The 23,562-nt window shown below is 35.3% G+C and overlaps 1 protein-coding gene and 2 long non-coding RNA genes across 12 annotated transcripts in view; 2 read left to right on the forward strand and 1 right to left on the reverse strand.

Moving 5' to 3' along the window:
- LOC147844013 (uncharacterized) overlaps positions 1-23,562 on the forward strand; it is a 187,318-nt gene that overhangs the window by 30,459 nt on the left and 133,297 nt on the right. For 6 of the 7 annotated variants that reach the window (XR_015491302.1, XR_015491298.1, XR_015491299.1 and 3 more), the window contains 2 exons: positions 10,100-10,285; positions 18,033-18,102. This is a non-coding gene — a long non-coding RNA (uncharacterized LOC147844013). Of the gene's footprint in view, positions 1-5,308; positions 5,484-10,099; positions 10,286-18,032; positions 18,103-23,562 lie in introns of all 7 variants that reach the window. The other variant, XR_015491305.1, reaches the window with a different exon arrangement.
- Positions 1-23,562, reverse strand: part of spns2 (SPNS lysolipid transporter 2, sphingosine-1-phosphate) — a 116,904-nt gene that overhangs the window by 4,821 nt on the left and 88,521 nt on the right. For 2 of the 4 annotated variants that reach the window (XM_087252606.1, NM_001083847.1), the window contains 7 exon segments: positions 21,897-22,039; positions 19,857-20,009; positions 19,575-19,764; positions 14,719-14,784; positions 14,144-14,242; positions 7,886-8,049; positions 987-1,023 (listed from right to left, as the gene is read on the reverse strand). In XM_087252606.1, coding sequence (XP_087108732.1) covers positions 987-1,023; positions 7,886-8,049; positions 14,144-14,242; positions 14,719-14,784; positions 19,575-19,764; positions 19,857-20,009; positions 21,897-22,039 — 852 coding nt within the window. 4 annotated transcript variants of the gene reach the window in all.
- On the forward strand, positions 10,521-14,243 carry LOC147844014 (uncharacterized). The gene is made up of 2 exons (XR_015491315.1): positions 10,521-13,347; positions 13,590-14,243. It is a non-coding gene; the product is annotated as an uncharacterized LOC147844014 (long non-coding RNA).

Consider the following 23,562-nt stretch of genomic DNA (forward strand, 5'->3'; position numbering starts at 1 on the left):
TGAACTGTAATATGAACTGAATTTTACTGTAGGATAATTATGCAGTGTGCTACTGTATTTTAAAGCTGCATTGTGTAAAATATTGTATATTTTACAGTAAAAATTTACAATACTGTATATACATACCCAGCAAGGTAATTGGCGCTGTAAATATAAATACAGTATTTTTGCTGGAACTGATTTAAACTGTTACTGGCAAACTGCAGCTTGTAAGTAACTGTAGAATCTGTAGATACTGTAGAATCTACAGGAAATTGTTAACAAGGTAATCAGTTAATCTCAGTAAAAAAACTCACTTTTTTAGTTATACAAAGTTTAACTTAATATTTTAGTCAGTTTGACTGATGTAAGTTGAGATGATTAAAAATATTTTGATTCAAATAATAATAATAAAAATTTAGGCAGCAAGTCTTGTTTTTACAGTGTTGGGGACTAGTTATTTTAAGTGTACTGTTTTACACACATTGTCCTTCATCTAAAAAACTGACAAAAAGAGAAGCCCGTTTCCCTTTGTTGTAGATGTTTTCTTTCTCTTTTTGATGCTTCTTTTGGGGCATACAAAGTCACGCTAATTATACAAACATGCTCATAACAGCGAGTGTGAAGGGCTAATAAGAGAAAGAGGGGAAGGAGGCAAGAACAGTGGCTTGAAAGAAGCCAGAATTGAGATTATTAACTGATAAAAAAAATAACCTGATCACCCAAAGCATTACTAAAAATGTGTATTGAAATAAATAGGTGAAGCCTCTAGGGCCAAGTGAACCAGTAGCTTGATGTTCAAGGACTTTGAGTAAACACAATGGCTGAAAGTTAAGTGTGTGGCTCTGGGTTTGTCTTAAAGGTGGTATGTTTTTTTTCCCCTGCAGTCCTTGAATAGAAAATATGCCTGAACTATTGTATTCTCTGTTTTAAAAAGGTCAACAGGATAACAGTTGTATAAGGGGAATAAGTCTTTGTGTGAGGTTTGCGGGAATTTGAGGTCTTACCTTAACTGTTGACGGCGGCCGGGCAAGCTGGTTTACTCTAGAGAAATAAAAGGAGAAAAAATAATGAGGGAGAAAATAGTTTAGATATGAGTGCAGTGCGTTTCATAATTGTACACGGTACTTATGTGCAAGAAGAAGGCATTTTAAAACTGGGGTTTATTGGAAATTACTATTCTTTTTCAACTAAATATAATAGCTTAGTATATGACTGCTTAATGTCTGTTCACATTTTATTTTGATGCTCTTCAACCCATATAGAAATCTAATGTAGGGAAATATATGAAAAATACATTTATGGTGTACAAGTTCATATTTGAATTTTGTGTATTTAAAATATGTCTTGTATGCAAAACATTTTTTCTAAATATTGCAAAAACGGATGTTTACATATTGTTTTTGGAATTACATTGGAATATGTACTTGTAGACATAATTATGCATATATGTGTCCAAAAATGAAAGTACATATAATACTATAGCTAATATATTTGAATATATATGCACATATTTATAATTCCAATGGTTGAAATAAAAAATATACACTGTAAAAAATGCTGGGTTCCACACAGTTCCTTCATGTTGTTCCAACACAAATTAAGTTAACCTAATCCTTTTTTTTTTTTTTTTTTACAAAATTTTTTATTGAACATAAAACAATTCAGTTGTTGCAAAAACACTTAAGAATTGCATTTTCAACTCATTTTAAAATAGTAGTTTAAAACGTTCAGCAAAAGTCATTTTTTGAGTGTATGTGAACCAGTTATTTTTCCAATATTTTGAAATATACGTTGCATGTATAACATTAGTATATAGACTGTATAATCAATCTTTAATCAGCTACCAGCTATCTGTGTGTGTAATCATCGGTGAACTAGAACAGGTGTGAGTGAGGTGCATGATGGGATATGTAGTTCATAAACAACTTCATAACAATTTATATTCTAATAACAGCTAGTTGATATGTAGTTGCAAAGCTACTCATAATCATCAACAGAACGTCTGAATGGGAACATCAATATTTGATTTTTGAGAGGGGGGAGTGGGTAGAAAAAAAAACGATTAACTTAATATAAAATAAGTATTCTAATCTAAATGAATTCATATTTTGTGAACACGGAGTAAAATGAGGTACAACAGTGGTTTGATTCAGTATTACTGAAGTTGGTGAGCATCCAGAGTCTTGATGCGACAAACACTAACAGTTAGTGTCTAGCAGTAGTTTTTATTGTCAGCATTTTCACTTCTTCTTTATGTTTTTGGCCTTGTCTGGCTTTCCTGTAATTTCATTCGCAATTGGAAATCTGAATGGCACTGTGCTTGTGTTCCTCGCTTTTTGCTAGTGCTTTAACACACAGTTCAGAGATGCTTATATCTACAATCCGTCCCTAAGGAGTTCATGCCAACTGATGCCAGGCAGCAAAGAATATGAGACAAATGCGTTTGCATGTGTGTGTATTTTTGCGTGACTGCCTGGGTGAACAATGTTTTCCCCTGCGCTATAAATGGCTCCCTCTAGGCTCAAAACAGCTAACAACCTAGAAATAAAGTACTCTTCAAGCTCAATATATATTCCTTCGCTCCAGTGAACGCCTTTCATTTTGCATGTTGTGTGTATAAATAGAGGAAGACAAAAGGGGAAGCTACATTCAAGCATCAAGATATTTGTGAATAAAGAGCCCGAAACAGCACAGTTAGAATAAATCTGCTATTTTTAGACTGGCTTGAACCTTGTTGTAATGCTTATGAAAAAAAATGTGAGAAGGAGGGTTATGTAAGACTGTTGGTTATGAATGTTTAATGTATAAATGCACAGGCTCATCACAACTCGATGTAAGATTCTAGTTTATGGTGCATCCACAAACATCATTTTAGCAATTGGCAAGCATAGCAGATCATTACATGGCAGCTGTAATTCAGTGGCTATATAAAGCCAGCAGTATGGGAACACTCATAATCTGCAACCAATAGTGGGAGTCAAGTGCTTTAAATGTCTCTAAGGAAACACCTTTACTTTTTCGTTTATTTTAAATTTATAGGTGTTTTTTTTTTTGTTAATCACATTTATTTAAAATTTTATTTAAACATTTTTTTTTAATTTAGTTTAATGCTGAGTTTTGACTGCATGATTTTCAAAGTAGTCGTCAAATGGATGTTTTCACACTGCATGCCTATCTGGGGTAGCGTTCCGTCGGTTCTGTGTTTACACTGTAGGATGGATCGACGACAGGGGGTTTCACACTGAATTAATTTACAATAGGAAGAATTACAGACAACTTTGTCCAAGCTACGTCCCACAACCAAACACACACGAGAAGTGACATGGAAACAACGCAGTCACATAATATATCTTTCATTATTAACTACATAATGGAAAAAGAAGGCTTTAGTGGGGCAGAAAATGTACATGTTTTGCTCACATAGCTTTTGAATAGAATTAGCAATTTTTCTCCTTCCAAATTTCCACTAGTTTTTCCTCAATTTCTTGGGTCCAAATAAACTGAAAATGAGTACTTCTAACTTCTCCCCCAACCTTCCACTGGCCTGCCAATACCCATACTACTGGATGCTGCTCTCATTGGCTGTAGGTAATCGCCGATGTTATTTTCAATCTGAACACATTTCACACGGCATGATTTGAATTTAGTACATCAAATATCTCACAGGTGTCGGCGACTCATCAGTGATTCTCTCAGATTGCGTCCTTGATAGTTAATATTGTGTGATTGTCCCATGAATGAGCACTGATTTACCTGTGATTTTAGGCATTTGTCGGCGAGTTCTCAAAAACTGTTGGTGAGTCGAAATCGGGGCTAAAATCATGCAGATCGAATTCGGCATAACTTAATTAGTGGAGTAAAAAAATTTAACTAACTGTTGTATTTGGGTGAAAGTGATTTTTGTCATCATACATAATGACAAAATAAATTAATAATGTTTTTTGTCATGTTTGTAAATTCCAAATAACTACATCAGCTTTTGTTTGAAATAAATGTTTCTTTTAAAACTTTTTAAAGTGTTAACCTGAATTTTAATCATAATATAATAATTTTTCTTTTAATAGTAAAGGTGACATTTTCATTATTTTCCAATCATTCTAATTTTTAAAATGAAATCTGTAATTTATTCTTAATTTAAAAGTGAATTTGTATGGTACATTCTACATTTTAATATTTTAAATTAGTTGTAAATTTAAGTTTTGGTAATACTTTGAAAAATGGTCCATTAGTTAATGTAAGTTACTAACATGATACATTTATTACTGTATTTATTCACGTCAATGTTATTGTTATTGTTATTTACTAGTTAATGTTATTTAAGTGAAATAACATAAGTTCATGTTAGTTCAACTAACTCTCAGTGCATTAACTCAGGGGTTCTTTGTTTAATTTTGGAGAACGCCACTAGGAGACCATCCTCCATGTTCAGTCGTACCCTGTATTTAATTTTACAGTATGCGAGTGCCGTAAAGGTGTCAGAAAGTTTACCCTGTTGCCATGAAATCAATTTGCTGCATCTGACCCTATTGCTGTGTACTTATTCTAACAAAATGAGACCCCAGGGGTCTCGGTCTAATGGGAAAAAATGTGTTGTTTTATAAATATTTTGTACTTCTGTAGCATATGGACAAAGTGTGCTCATTCTAATAGTTTCATAAAATGAATTTGATTTAACCAAATAACCAAACGACCCCCCCTCATTATGCCACGACCCCCACTTTTGGAACCACTGCATTAACTGATGTTAACAAGTACAACTTTGAATTTTAATAATGCAATAGTTAATGCTAAGCTATGATTAATAAATGATTTACTAAGTTATTCATACTTAATGTTAGTAAATATATTAACTAACGGACCATTATTTTCAAATGTTACCAAAGCTTGTCGTTGTTTTTCCTCTTTTTTAGATGTTAAAATACCTTTCCTTATTTTAGTTCGCAGAAACAACTAAGGAAGTAATTCATAAGCAGCACGGTGGTTCTTTATAAACATCACTCTATTTGTTTAAGTATCCAACCATAGCAACTTTGTCTCAACCAATGATATGAGTTTTGGGTGTCGATACTGTTTGCTTAACCAATAATGGAGGCGGAAACTGTTGAAAATAGAGCTCTTAAATTTGCCACTACACTTTTAAACATAGCCACGGTATATTTTTTTGGTTGAGATGTAGCCATCGTTAATATTGATTCATTCAAGACCTGCCATTTTAAGTGCACTATTTGTAGTGATGATATATACCGAGAAAAGGAACATTAAATAGTCCTGCTGAGTAGCTCCTTGTGAGAAATGACTTCAAGGATTATTCTGCCTCTTGTAATAGATGGCGAGACAAAGGGAGAAGCTGTCTCTAAGACCTATCGTGGGAAGATCTTCCCCAGTAATCCAGCAAACCACCCTGCCTAAAAATGTCCCCAAGCAGAGAGGAAGGAAGTCATTTTTGAGTGGCAACACACACAGGAAATCCACTTGATAAAAGACTGCCACAAATAAAGAAAGTGAGTCGCAATGATCGGGAAGTGTGTTTGTCTTTACCTTTTAAGGGTATGGGATTTTTCCCATAACCAAACAAGCATATGTTTTTGATATAGGTCTGTTTAAAATGTCTGTGTGTAAATATACACGTGTATAGGAGAAGGAATTTGATAAGGGCTTATGTATGGCATGTCAAAATGAAATGACATCTGAATGGAAAAACAGAAGATGGCGTTTGGGTTTATTTGGTGTTCAGTTATTTGATGGTCATCTAGTCAAGAATGTGTTACTGGAAAAAGTTTTTTTTTAAACGTTGTATATTCATAAGCAGTGTTGGGTTTAACAGTTACTAAGTAACAAGATGCTGTGATTACAAAGCTTCTTCAATGATGACCTAAAGTAAGGAATTATTTTTCGTTTTAAGGTAATCTTATAATGTAGTGGTTCTCAACCACTGGGCCGCAGACCGGTACCAGTTCGTGGATCAACCACACAAGAAATTCATTAATTATTTTTGATTTATATCTTATTTAAGTCTGAAGGGTCTTTTATTTAGAAAAATGATTGTAATGTCACTTACATCTCAGTCACTTAAGCACCAAAATTTAACCCACAAGCTGCAAAATTTGTAAGAAACAGACTTCTTTGGAAAGTTTCTTTGTCAAGTGAAAAAGGCCCAGTGAACGACCCGCAAACTGCCAAGAAATTGATCCGAAACCCATTTGTTAACAAATCAGGTGAAACTACTGGTGATTGCAAATGACCCTTTACGGGCTGTTCGCATATCACTTTTCTAGAGTTTGTGCAAGTTCGTTATTTCCAATGGAGGTGCGTGGCACCATACTTTACACATTTCGGTAGGCTAATTATCTCACACAAACGCAGAACACCCAAACACTGCAGTGCTGTGTAATTTTCTCCATAAATAAAACTTGTATCAGAGTAACAACGTTTTGTCATCCTCAAAAAAACAGTTGATGGTTACCTAGCAACCAACAAATCAGCCTTCCCTGGTTCACGGTAAAATTGTCAATCTTTAACAATTTGACAATCTGCAGTGATAAAAGGTTGGGGACCACTGTTATAATGTACTTGCATTAAACACTGTACATTCATTCATTCATTTTCCGTCGGTTTAGTCTCTCATTTATCAGAGGTCACCACAGCAGAATGAACAGGCATCTATTCCGCCATATGTTTTATGCAGCAGATGCCCTTCCAGCTGCAAACTAGTACTGGGAAACACCCATACACTCTCTTATTCACACTACAGCCAATTTAGTTTCATCAATTTACCTATAGCATATGTTTTTGGGCTGTGGAGGAAACTAGAGCACCCGGTCACATGAGGAGAACACGCAAACTTCACACAGAAATGCCAACTGGCCCAGCCAGGCGACAGTGCTAACCACTGAGCCACTGTGTCACCCCCACACTGTACATCAATTCCACAATCCATTCCACAATGCAGATTTAGAGAAACCAAACAAATCTTTTTTTAGAGACACAGATTGTTTTATTTTGTTATAAAATATCTATTTTGAACAATAATTATATTTTATTCAACTAAAAATAAAGTTAAAGGAATTTAAAAAATATATGGCTTATGTAAAATATGGTGTCATTACTTTGCAAAGTTTCATGTTTTATACATCTTTTCTTAAGTATTTCATTTTTCGATAAAGCTTAAGGCCCTGTTTTAACTCAAATTTAAAGGATTGAAAAAGTTTCTACTGTCTGTGCGTTGAGATTTACACATAATGTGTAATCAAATTACTTTTCTGACAAAGTAATTCGAAAATGAATTTAAACACAATTTTAATAATGTAGTTAGCAATTAATAAAGTGACACAGCACTGTTCATAGTGGTTCATGATTTGAGTTCTTGATCTACTAAAGCTCATAATTTCATCATAAAATGTCACTTCTCCAGTGTTTGTATGAGAATATATCTACATTTCTGTTCAGCTCTCCTGCTAGTTGACCCTGTTGGATTAACTATCCACTTGAGGGAATTCATAAAAAAAGCCCAAGGCTATCAAAATCACCTAGATTATCATTGTCAGTAAAGTAGATAGCAAATGAAAACCCTGTTTTGTTAAGAAATGTGAATTGGAAAAACCCTTCAAACAGAAGAAGCACCTCAATTTCAGTTGTTTTCACAATGACTTAGAAGATGGACTTGATACTGGTATACACTGAAAAAATGATTCATTGGATTTATGAAAGTTTGGTAAGTGGTTGCAATTTGTTTGGGCTGAATTTAAACATACAAGTTAAATTGAGTAATATTCAGCCTAATTTGTTTGTTTAAATTTATCCCAAATAAATAGTTTGCTACCACTTACCTTACAAAAATGTAGTAAACTCAACAAATAACTATTTTCAATGTATGAAGATTCTGAGTAAATGCAGAGGCACTTACTGTTTGGCGGCTTTGTCACGATCATCAAGGAAGAACAGGGCGGTGGCCAGGAAGAACATCCCCCCCAGAACGATGACAAAGGGGCAGAGCATGAGGGCATATCCCAAACTCAGGAACTGCCATATCTCTGACGTAGCGTAGCTCTCCTGCAGCGAGTCTGATATCTGCAGGAACGCACAGATACACAAACAAAGGAGAACTCATTAGCAAACAAAAGAAAAGTCTGCCAAGACTCATCAGCAATGTTAATATAATAATTAACTTCCTAATATTGTCCTCCAGGGCTGAGCTGCGTCAATCAGTTACTGGTTCATTCTGGTGTGTTAATATTGTCTTAAGTTACTGGTGCCTGTTAAATAGTAAGTCAATAAATCTATGGGAAGACAATAAACATTAATTAAACTATTGATTCACTTAAGAAGTCTTTCAGTTTGCATATGTTTCAATTTAACATTATCTGATTCAATTATATGCTGTTTTTTCCCTCAGGATTCGCTCGGTCAATAGTCAAGGACTGGTTTTTGTTGTTAAAGAGCTCATGACATGTTTCCGATACAATATTAGTAATGAAGACTTCCATATTAGGGAGACTTTGCTTGAGCAAAAATAGCACAAAAATATAGAGCAGGATGAATCAGCAGTACATTTATTCATTTTCCTGGAAGATTATTTTTGAAATACATCTGCTAAAAATGTCAGTGTTTAGGAAATACCAATTTTATGAGATCTATTTGATAAAGGGCCACCACGATAAAGAAAGCCAGTCATATAGTTTAGTTATTGTGTTTGTCTTTACATTTTAAGGGAGTGACATTTTTCCAGTGGGATTTGTCACACACACACACACACACACACACACACACACACACACACACACACACACACACACACACACACACACACACACACACACACACACACACACACACACCTATATAAATAGGAAAGTGTGTCCTATGAAGTCTTTATGTATACAATATCAAAATGTAAGGACATGTCTGGGATGCTTTAATAGCAGAGGTAACAAAACTTAATATATAACTTTAAGGACAAAGTTTGCAATGCCTTAGCAGACCTCTAAACAGAAAACAACAAATGCTTCAAGTGCTAAGATGCTAAACTCTTCTGTTATAGCTATTCTATGTATTATATTATTACAAAATAATGCATATTTTGAAGTAAAGACACTGACAGCAGAATTCAAATAATGTTTAACAGCACTAATAATGTACTTTGAGTCTATCTGACTCACTTAGTATGGCTAATCCGTTAGCATCAGCACTAGCATGCATGTCCCATGGGTCGGTTTGGAATGCTGACACTAAAAAGTGCTTGAGTCTGTGCTGACAGTGTGGTCTTTGGGTGTTTAAGTGTGTCTACCTACAAATTTGTGCCCAGAAGTGAGATAAATGTGAAGGTTATAGTATTTATAGCTAGCTATTTATATAAAGAAGTAAGTGGAATATCACCATTTTGATAGCTAAACATAATGCGTTGTGTGTCATCCTGGCATTCATTACATTAGGGCGACCTAATTTTTTAACTCGTATTATTAATTATACAAAATTTTTTCTGACTTGATTTTCTACCCAAAAATCCTTTAAAAATGTTAAAACGCTGAAAAGCTACTGTTGGTACAATATAAAAATCATGATGTCTATGGAAAGTCCTCACAAATCATGGAAACCAAATGTGTAGGTGTATTCTCATACAGACCACACACCTGTATTAAAGGGTGTATATCTCACTCTTTATGATCTTAAACAGTAATGTTGAACTATTTCCACAGATAAAAATAGGGCTGAGGCTGAACATTTCTGGTGCGTGCCTAATGGGATTTTTCACAAAAAAACGATGGTAGATTGCGTCTGATAGCCTATTTTTATAGATAATTAAACCACCCACTATGCCTAAGGGTGTGGATCTGCTCAGGTACTATGAATGTTTTCACATCAGTTAAGAGTGTAATGGAGCATTACCAGGCATTTAGGATATGTTATTCATTCACAGGTCTAGTGCACACATTGTTTTACTTTTTTTTAGAAGAAAGTGTTGTCTGCCTGCCACATGTTCATAAACTCAGTCTTCAGCTATTAAAATGTCACCGCTCATGGAACGACGATGTGTAATGTCTGGAAAAGCAATATTGTCACTATCCTGTGTCAAAATTTCTGTGGTTTCCTCTAAAAAGCTGTTGTTGTTTTTATTTTTCAGAGCTGGCGGATATTTTTTTGTGGGACTGAAGTACGTCAAAGCCATCATCACACCAGCCTGTCAGACCTCCGGAGTGAAATTATCAAGTAACTGTTGATGCATGACTTGTCCCAGCATTCCTGGATTTGACAAGCCAGATTGCCCACACACTTCCTCTGAAGGTGTATGCAGGTCACTATCTTAGAGGTAAATGAGAAGATTATTGTATTCCCAGACAGCGACTGAGTCATGTGAACTAACCGCATATGAAATATCACAAAACGCAACATATGGCAGTGGTGAAAACCAAACTGCCCAGCTGTCTGTCCACAGGTAGGGTGTTTAGAGCAGATGGAATGTGATGGGTTGCTAACACTGAGACTCGAGTGAACTTGACCTCTGCTCTTTGAGAAAGGGCCATTCCTGACATTTTTTGTCAATTGAAATTCTTGTATTTTAGGCCTGTAGCCTTCCTGGTGTAAGGGTGGTTCTTTTTTTCTCTAAAAGTGGACCTTTTTGCAGTTTTTCGCCTTAAGAGATTTAAATGCTGCATTCAATGACATTTTAAGCACTATTTTTAGCTGGCTTAGCTAGTGGGATAGTCATCACCTAATCTGTTAAAGTTTTAGTTTAAAAACTGTAGCCTATTGTCATGTATTAGGCAAATAACAAACTGACCAGCACATTCAACTTTCCTCAGTCAGAATATGGGCATTTGAATAATAAAAAATAACAATATAACAATATAACAATTATAAAGAGCTTCATGGTTTGTCTAGCCTCTCTTGTAAAATGTACGTTTGATTGAAAATTCATGGATAACAACAATAGCCAAATTAGTATTGAAATTCATTTCAATTTTTGGTGCTTCACATCTTTTTATCTGTCATTTTTGTTTCAAGAACAAGGTCAAAGATTTAGAATAAAAGTTACTTGTAAAATGTTTTCTCTATTTAAAAGCATAACATTAGTGAAATATGACTTTATTTACATCCGATTTTATGTTTTCTTGCACAGCTGAATGTTGAATTCATGAAAAATTATAGTTTGCATTAGACAGAACTGATTAGCTGAAGTCACACTGATGTGATGGTCAACAGAGGATTCCGCTCTGCCTTTTTCAATGGGTTATTTTCACAGTTTATGATGGTGTAGCAGTTAAATGGAACAAAGGACCTCATGTATGGGACAAATTCTGGACCTTTGTCATTGAGGAGGGAGTCTTTCAATTGACCGGGACACCCCAGGCTACGGGCCTACATTTCTAGAGAAAATTCAGCTTGTTTCATTTTGAACCAGATGTCTTTTTAGCATTTGTGTTAATATAATTGTACAGCAAACCACTAGAAACAGCAGGATTGTTGCATGTATTCCTACAGATATTTCTGTCTTGAACACTCTCAGGATTTAGGATGGTAATAAAATATTTATCGGGCAATGTTGATGTAATTGGTCTTGGCGGTATAGATCTGCTACGCTGCTGCTTTGATTATTATGGCAGAGCAAGTACCGAGACCTGCTACTGCCAGTATGTACACACTACACAGACATGCCATCTGAGAATATAACGCTGCTGCTGCATAAACAATATATATGTAACCCCCATAGCAGATCCAGCACAGGTGGAGCTGGGGTGGAATAGGGTCTCCGAAAACATGCTGCAGCCTAACAACGTAAAACACTGCGGCGCTTTTAAACTGACGAGGAGCAAGCTCATTGGCTGCCAAGGTGGCAGCAACCAATCTCCTGCGCCATGTAGTTAATGACACAGGAGCAGATTAGGTGACCTGATTAACAGCCTGCGTGCACATAGAGTTTCATGGCAGAAATTTCACTTATTTACATTGCAAAGACTTTCATAAAATGTGAAGTATAACATAAATATATAGATTGGTTTAATATAAAAGGTATTTATACATTTATTCAGCTAGGATGCATTGATTCAAAATCAATGTAAAGACAGTTAATATGTTGTAGAAGACTTTTATTTAAATTGTTTTAAAGTTGAAGTTGTTTGTCAAATTTTTTTTTAGAAAAAAGTTAAAATATTAAGTACTATTCAGCATTAGCAGGCTTTCAGCTAAAAAATTCAGCTTTGCCACCACATGAATAAATTACATTTTGAAATATAATGTAATAAAAAAATTTCTTTCTGTCAGCTTTGATTTAGAGAGTATAACTCACAACATAAGCATCTTAGTCTAACAGAAAAGGTCAGATTTAATGTCAAACCATTAAATCATTAACTGTGCTAGGCAGGTGGGTTAAATACCAAATGACGGAGAGGTAAAAATATTGTAAAAACAATATTCAGGCAGATTAGATACACTTCTTACCTCCTGCTGTTCACTTATGGCACACTCAAGCTGAATACCGAAGTGTATATGTGAGACAGATAAAGAGCAAACACTCTGCAAGAGCACTTTTGTTGTAAGAGGCTGAACGTGATAATAGAATAGGTGAACAAATGGTCTGAACCCCTGAACCTGTCAAAATCACGCACAGAGGTTACTCTTCAGCTTGGATCAACTCCAGTGACTCCTGTTCGGAATGCCAGGAATGTCTACAGGGGTCGGAAGTCTAGGAACCACAGTGTTCTTTTTCCGCAGTTAAGAAGAATGATGAATTTATGCTGCACTGTGATCGGTTTGCCTTTGTTTTCTTAACATGCACAGGAGTGTACATCGGAAAGGGAAAGCATAGCCAGGGTCAGCGTACAAAATCACAGAGCACAATGTCACACGGCACAAGGCGGCGGTGCTTATTGTTGCACAGAAGTGTTTAAGAGACCGAAGGGAACACTTGCGGATGAATTCAGCCTTGAATGAGCTGGCGACTTGAATACAAAAACTGAATCATGTCTCCTGAGCAAAGGTATTTCTGGAAAGACAAGCAGATCTGGAGGAGCGGGAAACCTACAGAGGGCTTTTGTGTAATTATGCTATTGTGAACTCAAGAATAGATGTTTTTTTGTGTAGCTCTGAGACTCTTAGAAGCGAGAGATCATAAAGGTTCTTAATTTGCATTGATGATTCCATGAAAAAGGGTGGCATGGAGGCTTGGTGGTTAGCACTGCCACCTCCCAACGTGAAGGTCACTGGTTCAAGTCCCGACTGGGCCAGTTGGCGTTTCTGTTTAGAGTTTGCATGTTCTCTCCTTGTTTGTGTGGGTTTCCTCCGGGTGCTCCGGTTTCCCCCACAATCCAGAGTCAGAATTGAATGAACTAAATTGGCCGTAGTGAATGTGTGTGTGTGGGTGTGTGTGTGTGTGTGTGTGTGTGTGTGTGTGTGTGTGTGTGTGTGTGTGTGTGTGTGTGTGAATGTGAGAGTATATGGGTGTTTCCAAGTACTGGGTTGAGGCTAGAAGGGCATGCACTGTGTAAAACATATGATGGAATAGTTGGCGAATCATTCCGCTGTGGTGACCTCTGAAATATAGAGACTAAGCCAAATGAATGAATGATTCCATGAAAGACCCTTAACACCTATGGAAACCTTTCATTTAACACAAGGTTGTTCAAAATGAAAAATGTTTTGGTCACACTTTATTATAAGGTGTCTTTGTTACTATGTAATTATTCATTTAGCTGCTGAGTAATGTACTTATTGAATGGTAAAGGTTAGAATGCAGGTTAGGTTTAGGGTTATTTGCGTGTAATTATGTATAATAAATAGTAATTACTATAGTAAATACACAAAACGTGTACCAAAACACTTCAAAATAACGTGTTAACATTTTTGTATAAATTTTATTTAGTTAAACCGAAATTTTAGTTTTTAGATGATGAAAAATGATGTTTGCAAAAAGAAAACAAGGGTTCTTTGAGGAACAAACATGGTTTTCTGGCATCACTGCTAAAAAAACATTTGGAACCCATTTTTAAGAGTGTAAAAAGTCAAGTCAGAAGAAACTTTTCATTTAAAAGAGTCCTCTTGTATTATTGGAAATGCTGTTAGTTTCCTTTGTGCAAAATGAACCCTTTGAACTTTGTTTTGACTTCCATTAGTTGACCAAACCTTACAGACCTACAAATCACCCTATAATTTGCACTTAAGACATTCTTACCAGGCCAATGAGGTACGGACTCCCAGCATCCCCTAGTAAGTGCGAGGTGAAGCCCTGGAAGGCAACAGCAGTAGCTCTTCTAGTGGGTATGACAACATACTGGAGAGAGACAAAGGAACACAGCAGTGAGAATTTCAGATGAAATCTTAACTGGAAAACAAATGCAGTATGAGTGCTTACTTAAGCTGACGCTGTCAGAGTGCTTTACACTGACTGAGGCTGACTAGGGTTTAAGTATGCAGCAAGACCTCGGCTGACAACTTTTCTTGCTAAATCATTCACCCTGCCTTACATGCACTCTCTGTTTACTGCTCGCTTGTTCCCTCAGCACAAAATTACATTCAAACTGAAAATGCTATTTGGTTTTATTTTCCGTGAGTGGCATTTCCATTAAGCATAATCGAAGGCAGCAATTTTGTCTTGGGCCCCACCCAGGCTATGCCAAACCTTGTAGTCATGCATCCCACCGTTCAAAATAAGAAACTAGCCCAAGAAGATGACCACTTTTGTTACAGTTAAAGGCTTTAAAAGTTTCCACTCAACCCAGCAGATAAATACAGGCTTTCAATACAAACCATTAAAATGTCCGCTGTAATGGCCCAGTTCAAAAAGAGCAGCGTCTCTCCAATGAAAATGCAGATCTGTGAAAAAACACAAGAGGAAATAGACATAAAATAATAATACCTGTAGTTTAATACAACATATATGCATACACATGTTGGTTTTGGTGGTTTATGAGGAGATTTGAGGCATTAAATGCTGTAAAATGATTAATATATGGCCTTACCCTACCACTAAACCCAACCCTCAGAGGAAACCTGTGGCAAATTTTGCATGCTAAATAAAATGTATGATTTTTAACCTTTTTTAAATTACAAAGAAACAAGACATGTCCTCATAAACCACATCGACATTGTAATGCCTAGGTCATACCCATGTCATTATACAAATTTGTGTCCTTAGGGTTTGTATTTGAGTAGGGTTTGCAGTCGGTCAAAGACCAAATGAATCCAGCTCATCTACTAAATCAAACAAACCCCAATGAATGTTGTGGGATATGAAAACATGTCATTATACTGTGGCTGTATTATATGTCATTGTTGACTTGAGGGCAACACAACAGTATCCTGCTCCAAAACTCTTTAAAAGAGACAAAGTGGTTGGAATTAAACTAGAGTGGAGCTTAATGTCTGGCGGCTGAAAAACGTGTTACGTTTAACAAGTTATTTTAACAGGCTCACACAATCCCACGAGAACAGACTAACTGGCTTCGGCATTCCCACACAAATGAACTGATATCCTGAAGTGTCTGGTCTGGATTTTCAAGGTGCTTATGGCCGATTGAGACACAAGTATTCGATATGGCCACTAATCTTAGTGACTTGACAGAATGTGGATGGTCTGTCCTGCCGCTGACAGCAGCTGCTAGGGTCAAACCAGATGAGACAGTGTGTTTGGAGATCTTTGGGTGCAGGGGAATTCGATCGTTCAAGTGGTTGTTCTGACAGGGTTTTGAGAGATATGTTGACCAGGGCTGAATGAGAAAAATGAGGTGGATGTTTTAGTATCAGCTTCCATTTACTTGCTGATGTTACAGAATATCTGAATGGAAGATGAGGAAATGAAAGCATGAAAGTGGGTGCGTTTTTGTTTGAAACTCTGTTCTGAAAGTGACTTGCAGCTCAGACGGCGTGACGGATGGGCTAAAACTGTAAAGCCCTTCAGGAGTGTGAATTGTGATCAGGCATCATGCAGACGAGACAGCAGCTGTCCCTGCTGGAACAGACCCTGACAGAGCTCCAGCACACTGTCACATTCTCCCACTGCACATCTGTCACGATCACATTTTCTCACTCCAAATATTTTCCCTCCTTAAAGTTTTGGATTCCTTGTTTATCGTGTGCTCCATTTGGATGTAATTACAGCAACCGTTTGGCAGGTGATTGAAATGGAGCTTATGTCTTTAGTTGGGAACTGGCCTGGGTATATTTCTTAAACCAAAAATGCCACTGTATTTTTCAAAATATGGTAATAAGGCACTGTGGTCAATATTATGTGTCATTCATTTCTGAAAATACCCTAAATTAGACCGTTTACATTAAAATCTGTTCAATATATAAATTCAATCTAATTTAATTAATAATCTATAAAACCTATTAGTTCTGAAAAACCAATTTGTGCTGTGCTGAGAGTAAAGCTGCGGTCACATAAGAGTTTGAGCATACAATATTCTGGCGTGCAGCGCTGCAATGGGGGGGGTTAAACACGCTTATTAGACATTTTAAAAAGCAAGCGATTGCTCCAAGTTTTAAATTTCGGTCCAGAGATGTCATGTTTTGATCCTCGATTGGTCTCACACAGTCTACTGATGCGATCACCAAGCTTGAACTTTGCACTGCAGCAACCTGCGAAATTTGATGCATGACCCTGTGTTTCCGGTCTGACGCATTCGCGTGCGTATGAATTGAAGTCTATGGGGAAAGAGTCAAGTGTGACCGCAGCTTCAGACTTTGCAAAATATTATTTTTCCCAACTTAATTGATTTATTTTCTATTTAATATTTTTTTTAACCTTTGAAAAAAATTATTTACAAAAGTAAAAAAGGACAGAAGGAGAATAAAATAGAAATTAAAACAAAGAACAAAGCTGTTGTCATATAGGTAACAAAATCCAGTCATAATAAATTTGATGCACATTATCACATATTGTTTCAAATGACATACTCTGACCATTTCTGCGAGTGCTTGTTGCACTTTTTAAAATTAAATCTTAGGTTAAAAGTCAGTCTCTCTATACAGTGCATTTCCTTTACAATTCCTATTCATTAAAACCATTTTCAACTTATAACTTTTTTGTCAATAGTTGGAATATTTCTGGTATTTTCCCAATGTATAATGTAATAAATGAGTAGTCCAATTCTTCTCCAGTTTTCTTTTTTTTTATATCATTCACTATTTCATACCAGAAGGTCTGTATTTTGGGCAAGCCCAAAAACATGAAAATGGTTAGCCATTGAGGTTCCACATTGTCTCCAACAAGAGCCCAAACTTTCAATACCTGTATGCAATGCAGACAGTTTAGGAGTTATGAAGAACCTCATTAAAAACTCTCCAAGCTCTCGAGTTTATGGTTTTTGCATGTGAGACACACATACAGTATCTGTGACTGTCCTGTCTTCCTCTGTTATTTGTTAGTTTGACTCTCACATTTTTGTTTTATGTAATTTGCAATTTAGTTTAAATGTATTAATACTATATATAACTAAATTCTTAAATAAGAAAAGATATATAACAACTTTTGGGGATCAGTAGGGTAAAGTAAAAACAACACGGCATGGCAATGTGTAAACTTTTTAATTTATTGAATAATTCAGACTATCTCATTCATACAGTTATAGTATGATTTCCTTATCCCCATTGAAGGTTTGGTTTAAGCTTGGTGTTGGGTGCATACCTACTTTTTTAAAATCATACATTTTCGTACAACTGAACTTACAAATGAGCCACTTAACTGACAAAACATAAAGTAATTATGTGTCCTAGTGATAACAGGCTGGTAAAAACAGTAACATTGTGAACAGTTTCTGTTTACTACTTAACATATTTAAAAATGTACTTACTAACTGTAAAGAATATTATTATTAAAAGTATTAATAGTAGAAATGATATTTAGATTTTTCAAATCATGATACATTTGTCAGGATTTGTCGAGGAGTATATAAATATAAATGACTTAAATGAGCATAAATCTTTGTATTGGCATTCTGAATGTCTCTACTGTCACTATTGATCATACTGTACATGCTAAATTAAAGTCTTTTTTTGTAAATCTCCAAACTTTAAAATCAGTAAATTAAGGTACTTATTGTTATTTTTGTCTCATTTTGCAGATCAAAATCCAGCCCAGTATTAGTGCACGAGATGCCAACTGGACACCTAAGCAGCCAGGACTACCCACAGGTCAGACCTTCTGCTTTACACACCTTTTCAAAGTCAGCAATTCTTTTTACAAAAGGCAAAAATGTGTTGGTTAAGTTAAAAACCAGCCACAATAGTTCCACACTAAAGATAAGGTAACAAACATTGAGCAAGTTTCTCAAACATAACACCAGACTGATGGCATTATCACAATGTACTTGGCTCTTTTGTCCATAAGAAAGACAAACAGTCCCTAAAAATACTTTCTCATCAGACTTCTCATCAAAAACACTTGCAAGATTCCCGCTCTGGTTTGGCCCTCCAGGGAACATGTAGCATTTTGTTCCGACCTGATTGTTTTTTTGTTGTTGGAAGAACGAGTGTGACCTGGTAGATGTTTTTTTCTTATACAGCATAACTTTTCTCTATTAGTGACTCACAAATGCCACAGTCCATTGTTTCTCAGCAGTAACTGTGAAAGTTGCTCCTTTTTCCTGCTTTACATGGCAATTAAACAAGTACGCAGCGCCTGTCGCTCTCATTCTTTTAGTGTTGGGTTTGGATCCAACAACCCTGCCAAGCAACTATGGCTGTTAAATCCACTGAATGCAACAGACTTTTTATCGTTTAAAGTCTTTAACTCTGGATAGAAGTGACCTTATTTGACTTTTAGTGAATGGTAATAATAGGTTAGTTAGAAAGAAGCTCCATAGAGATAGGCTGATGCTTAATGTTCAGAAGGCTTTCAGGAGAGAATGCTTGAGTCTGCACCTCAATTCCAATGCAACCAATATAATGACAGCTGTTTTATTCCTAATTTATGGAGCAAAATTGGAGAGCACTTAACAATTCTTTGTCTCAGGATTTACTATTTAGGAGGTTTGAGTTAAGAATGTTAAGATTTGTTTATTACATAAAGGACTTCAAAAGTTTATTTTGAAATTAAAATATTGTTGTTTAGAAGTTTTTTTTTTTTTGGTTTCAGAAAGAATCTTTTTTTCAAGCAAATGTTGAATTTTCATTATTATTATTTTATTATTGCAGATTTTAGCAGGGTTGAAACTAATCTGAAAAATACAGATTATAAAAACTGTCAAATCAAAACAAGCAAAAAACAAAACAAAGAAAAGGTAAAAATAGTTATTAAAAATAATGATAAATAAATGATAATGAAAAGAAAATAACAAGGAATATCAAATAAAATGAATAATTATATTACTATCAGCAAGGAATATGAAATAAACACAAAGGATATTAAATAAAATTAATAATTAAAACAGAATGGTGTGCCAAATATTGCTTTTTAAATCTTCCAAAGTTAAAAGATTGGTATTTTGTTGTTTGAAGATAATATAATGTGGTTTAAAAAATAAGCTAAACATTTATTTAAAAAATCACATGGTCTGTACATTTTTTTAGCTGTATAGATAAATAATATAATTTTATTGATTGATTGATTGATTTATTTATTTATTGTAATAAGCTGAATGCAAACACAAAATATATCCACTTACATAAGCTCCAACGATGCTCTTCTTGGCCACAACAAAGATGAGGCAGATGAAGATGGCAGAACCCAGCATGCTGACCGCACACACCAGCGGGTCGGCACGCTCCGTCTTCTGACGGCAGAGTCGTGTGGTCACAGCACCGATCACCACTCCCAGCAGCCCCGTCACACATGTGATGGCTCCAAATATTAAACTGGACATAGCAGAGAGATAGTCTTTGTCAAACTTATAATGTTTGTTATGAACATCAGTTTTCAAGCGGAGTGTGTGCGTGTGTGTTCTGACCTGTCTCTGCTGCTGCAGGGTTGATATGTGCAGCTCTCTGCTGACTTTTGCACCACCTGAGCTCTGACCAGGTACTGTGGGATCCAGATCCCAAATGCCCCCGTGGCAAATGACACAGCAGCCGATGCCAGAGATGAAAATACATAACTACGACTGGAAACACAAAGAAAAATTATCAATATGAATTTATCTAGTTTTTTTTGCAGTTTGGCAACAACAAAGATAGTGGTGTAAAATAAAGTCTAAAAATATAAATCCACTTTTAATGTTATTATACAAATACATGTTATTATTACAGTGCTCCTTAGCTATGAAGCGGTTCACCTTTCTCGTTTTCGCAGAATTTTTTTTGTGCAATTTGACATGTTTTTTTTTGTACAGCACATTGTGTTGTGTCCTGACTGGTTGTAGACTATTGTCGATCAATCTCCTCCATGCCGTGTCTCCTGTACAGTACAGAATGTGTTCATCTTGCCAAATTTACATAAATCTTCGATCACTAGCAGTGTGACTCTGAGTGCTGTACTGTATCTTTGCAAGTTTTATCCCCCAACAAACCCCATAATGTCGGCGAAACTTTCTGCACCGTCAAAGGCACCCACGGTAGCACCCAAAAGGCAGAGGAAGATGCTAGTCATCGCAAAAAAAGTTGGACTTCTGGACATGCTAAAAAGGTAGAAGTTATGTGGCTGAAGGGTGTCATTATGAAATAAATGTATAGTTTCGTACATATTCGGTTTTACAGCCTTAAACATCTAGAATAATTGTAAAAAATAAAGCGGACTGCTTCGCGGATTTTGCCTATTGCAGGTTATTTTTAGAACGTAACTCCTGAGAATAATGAGGGACCACTGTGTGCACTTCTGTCAAATTAAATACCTTAATATATACAGTATTTGTATTTAAAATGTAATAGGAAAATAACAAAAAGCAGTTACAATTGTAATAACTTTAGTTGAATTACAAAATGTCACATCACGGAATAGTTCATAAACTGCTTGAAATTTTGTCAACTACTCAATTACTGTTTTTAGGCACTGCTCAAGCTCTCAATAAGTTCAAGCGAAAGCAGAACTGTAAAAACTGTAGATGTTAAAGTCATAGTTCACCCAAAAATGTCAATTCTGTCATCACTACCCTTCGTCCACTTGTTCCAAATCTGTTTGAGCTTCTTTCGGCTGTTTAACACAAGAATGTTGTGGAAAAAACATTTATTGACTTCCACAGTAACTCTTATCTTATCTTATGGATGTCAATTACAGATTTCTTCCGCAACATTTTTTTTGAATATCTTGTTTTGGTCAGTATTTTTTGAGTGTGAGTAAATAATGAGAACATTTGTTTTGGGGTGAACTGAAGTTGAAATCAGAATTAATAAACCCCCTTTGATTAATTACTTTTTAAAGTATTTCACAAATGATGATTAACAGAGCAAGGAAATTTTCACAGTATGTCTAATAATATTTTTTTTCTTCAAGAGAAAGTATTTTTGGTTTTATTTCAGCTAGAATAAAAGAGTTTTTTGATTATAAAAAACATTTTAAGGTCAATATTATTACCCCTTTAAGCTATATCTTTTCTCAATAGTCTACAGAACAAACCATCATTATACATTAACTTATATAATTAACCTAACTTGCCTAGTTAATCTAATGAACCTAGTTCAGCCTTTAAATGTCACTTTAAGCTGTATAGAAGTGTCTTGAAAAATATCTAGTCAAATATTATTTACTGTCATCATGGCAAAAATAAAATAAATCAGATATTAGATTGGATTTATTAAAACTATTATGTTTAGAAATGTGTTGAAGAAATCTCTCCTTTAAACAGAAATTGGGGAAAAAATTAACAGGTGGGCTAATAATTAAGGGGGGCTAATAATTCTGACCTGAACTGTGTCCCTTTAAGAGGGGATCAATATTCTGATTGACTGATTGTTAAGTGTTTACATCTGGTACACTCCAGTCCAGAATATACTGTATTAGGTTCATTGGATTCTTGAGTGATGTGTACAGAAAAAAGAATAAACATGTAACATACTTTTTGGCGAGAGCTTTCATGTCACAGACCCAGGAAGTGCGTGTCTTTAATCGTCCACCAGGTTGGTCAGCGCTTCCTCTCTTCGGTTCTGAGACAAAGATGAGGATGAGCGTCCCAGCAGTCAGACCCAACATAGGAGAAACCTTAAGACGGGGAAGAAAAATAAAAATATGACACGTTTTAGAAAGAGTTTAGCCTTGAAAAATAATAACAGTTGTCTTCAGTAAGATCTCTACTTTTTAAGAAATTTTTATTGAATACATCTTATGTTTACTTTTCTACACCATTGGTATTTTTTATTAAAAACATGTATAAATATGTTGTTATATTATAAATAATTTAATTAAACTCAATTGAATAGATAAATAAAACTAAACAAACAAATATAATTAAATAAAGTCAAATAAAATCTTTATAATCTTACCAAAGTTTTATTTTACACAGATTTAACGGGAGAATTCTTCCAGCTTTAGTACTGTAACTAGACTAAACACTTTTGCTTGTGTTACAGTGAGCCTGTGCCATTTGCTATAAACAAAATCCTCCGGGCTGAACAATAAGAAACCGTCTTGCATCCTGTTTGGTCTAGCGAGTTATTTGTCGAGTCCATAATTTAGTGATTAGCTTATGGTTTTGTGTGTTACAGAGGCGTTTTATTTGTATTTGCATGAGGGTGTGTAGTGTTGGCGGTGTACTGGACTGCCGTGTGAAGTGGACTCCATTAGGTGATGTTTCTTTTCTTCATCCTCTGCTTTTCTTTCTCACTTTTCTCCCTTGTGTGGGAGCAGCTGCAGTCCACCAGGCCATGAGCTATTATCTCTTTTATCATCCTTCCTGATGGCTACAGCTCAGCAGTGTGTGTATGTGTGTGTGTGTGTGTGCATGTGTTAGTTGGTTTGCTCGCCCACATGGAAGCAGCATAAGCGCCTCCGTCGCTTGTGAAAGCCAAAGCAATTCTGTCTGTCAGATGCAATCCTCCTGGAGATCTTTTATAGCACATTAATGCAAAGCTCTGCACACAATTGTGAGTCTTATGGGTGTGTATATGTGCATGAAAAGATCTAGTACATCTGCACTGCAGAAAAAATAAAACGTTGGTGTAAATTTTGTCTTATATGACTTTTATACAACAAAAAGTCCTACAATGACTCATGTAGAGGTGAATATGATTTATTGACTCTTAATGTGCCTGTTGGCTTTGATTTATGTTTTATGAATCACCAAGGATCATAGTTTCAGCTAATATCACTACAGGAAAATAGTCTTGGATATCCTTGCGATAAATTAACATCAAGTTTATTTTGTTGGAGGATAAACTAGCCTTTTAAAATACTTACATTGTTTTTCATACTGCTAAGTTTGTTAGTTTTTTATAATTAGTTTGACATCGTTACAAAATCTTTAAAATAATGCTGTTTTTAAGAAACTGAAAAAAGTGTTATAAAAAAGGGTAATAAGTGTAAAAAGTGTAATGATAATAATAATAATAATAATAATAATAATAATAATAATAATACCACCACCAATAATAATAATAATAATATTAACAACAATAACAACAAAAAAATAATAAAAACAACAACAATAATAGTAATAATAATAATAATAATAATTATTATTATTATAACAATAATATGAATAATAATATAACAACAATAATAATATT

Source organism: Danio rerio, chromosome 5 (assembly GCF_052040795.2).
Source record: "Danio rerio strain M-AB ecotype USA chromosome 5, GRCz13ab, whole genome shotgun sequence".
NCBI classification, from domain to species: Eukaryota; Metazoa; Chordata; class Actinopteri; order Cypriniformes; family Danionidae; genus Danio; species Danio rerio.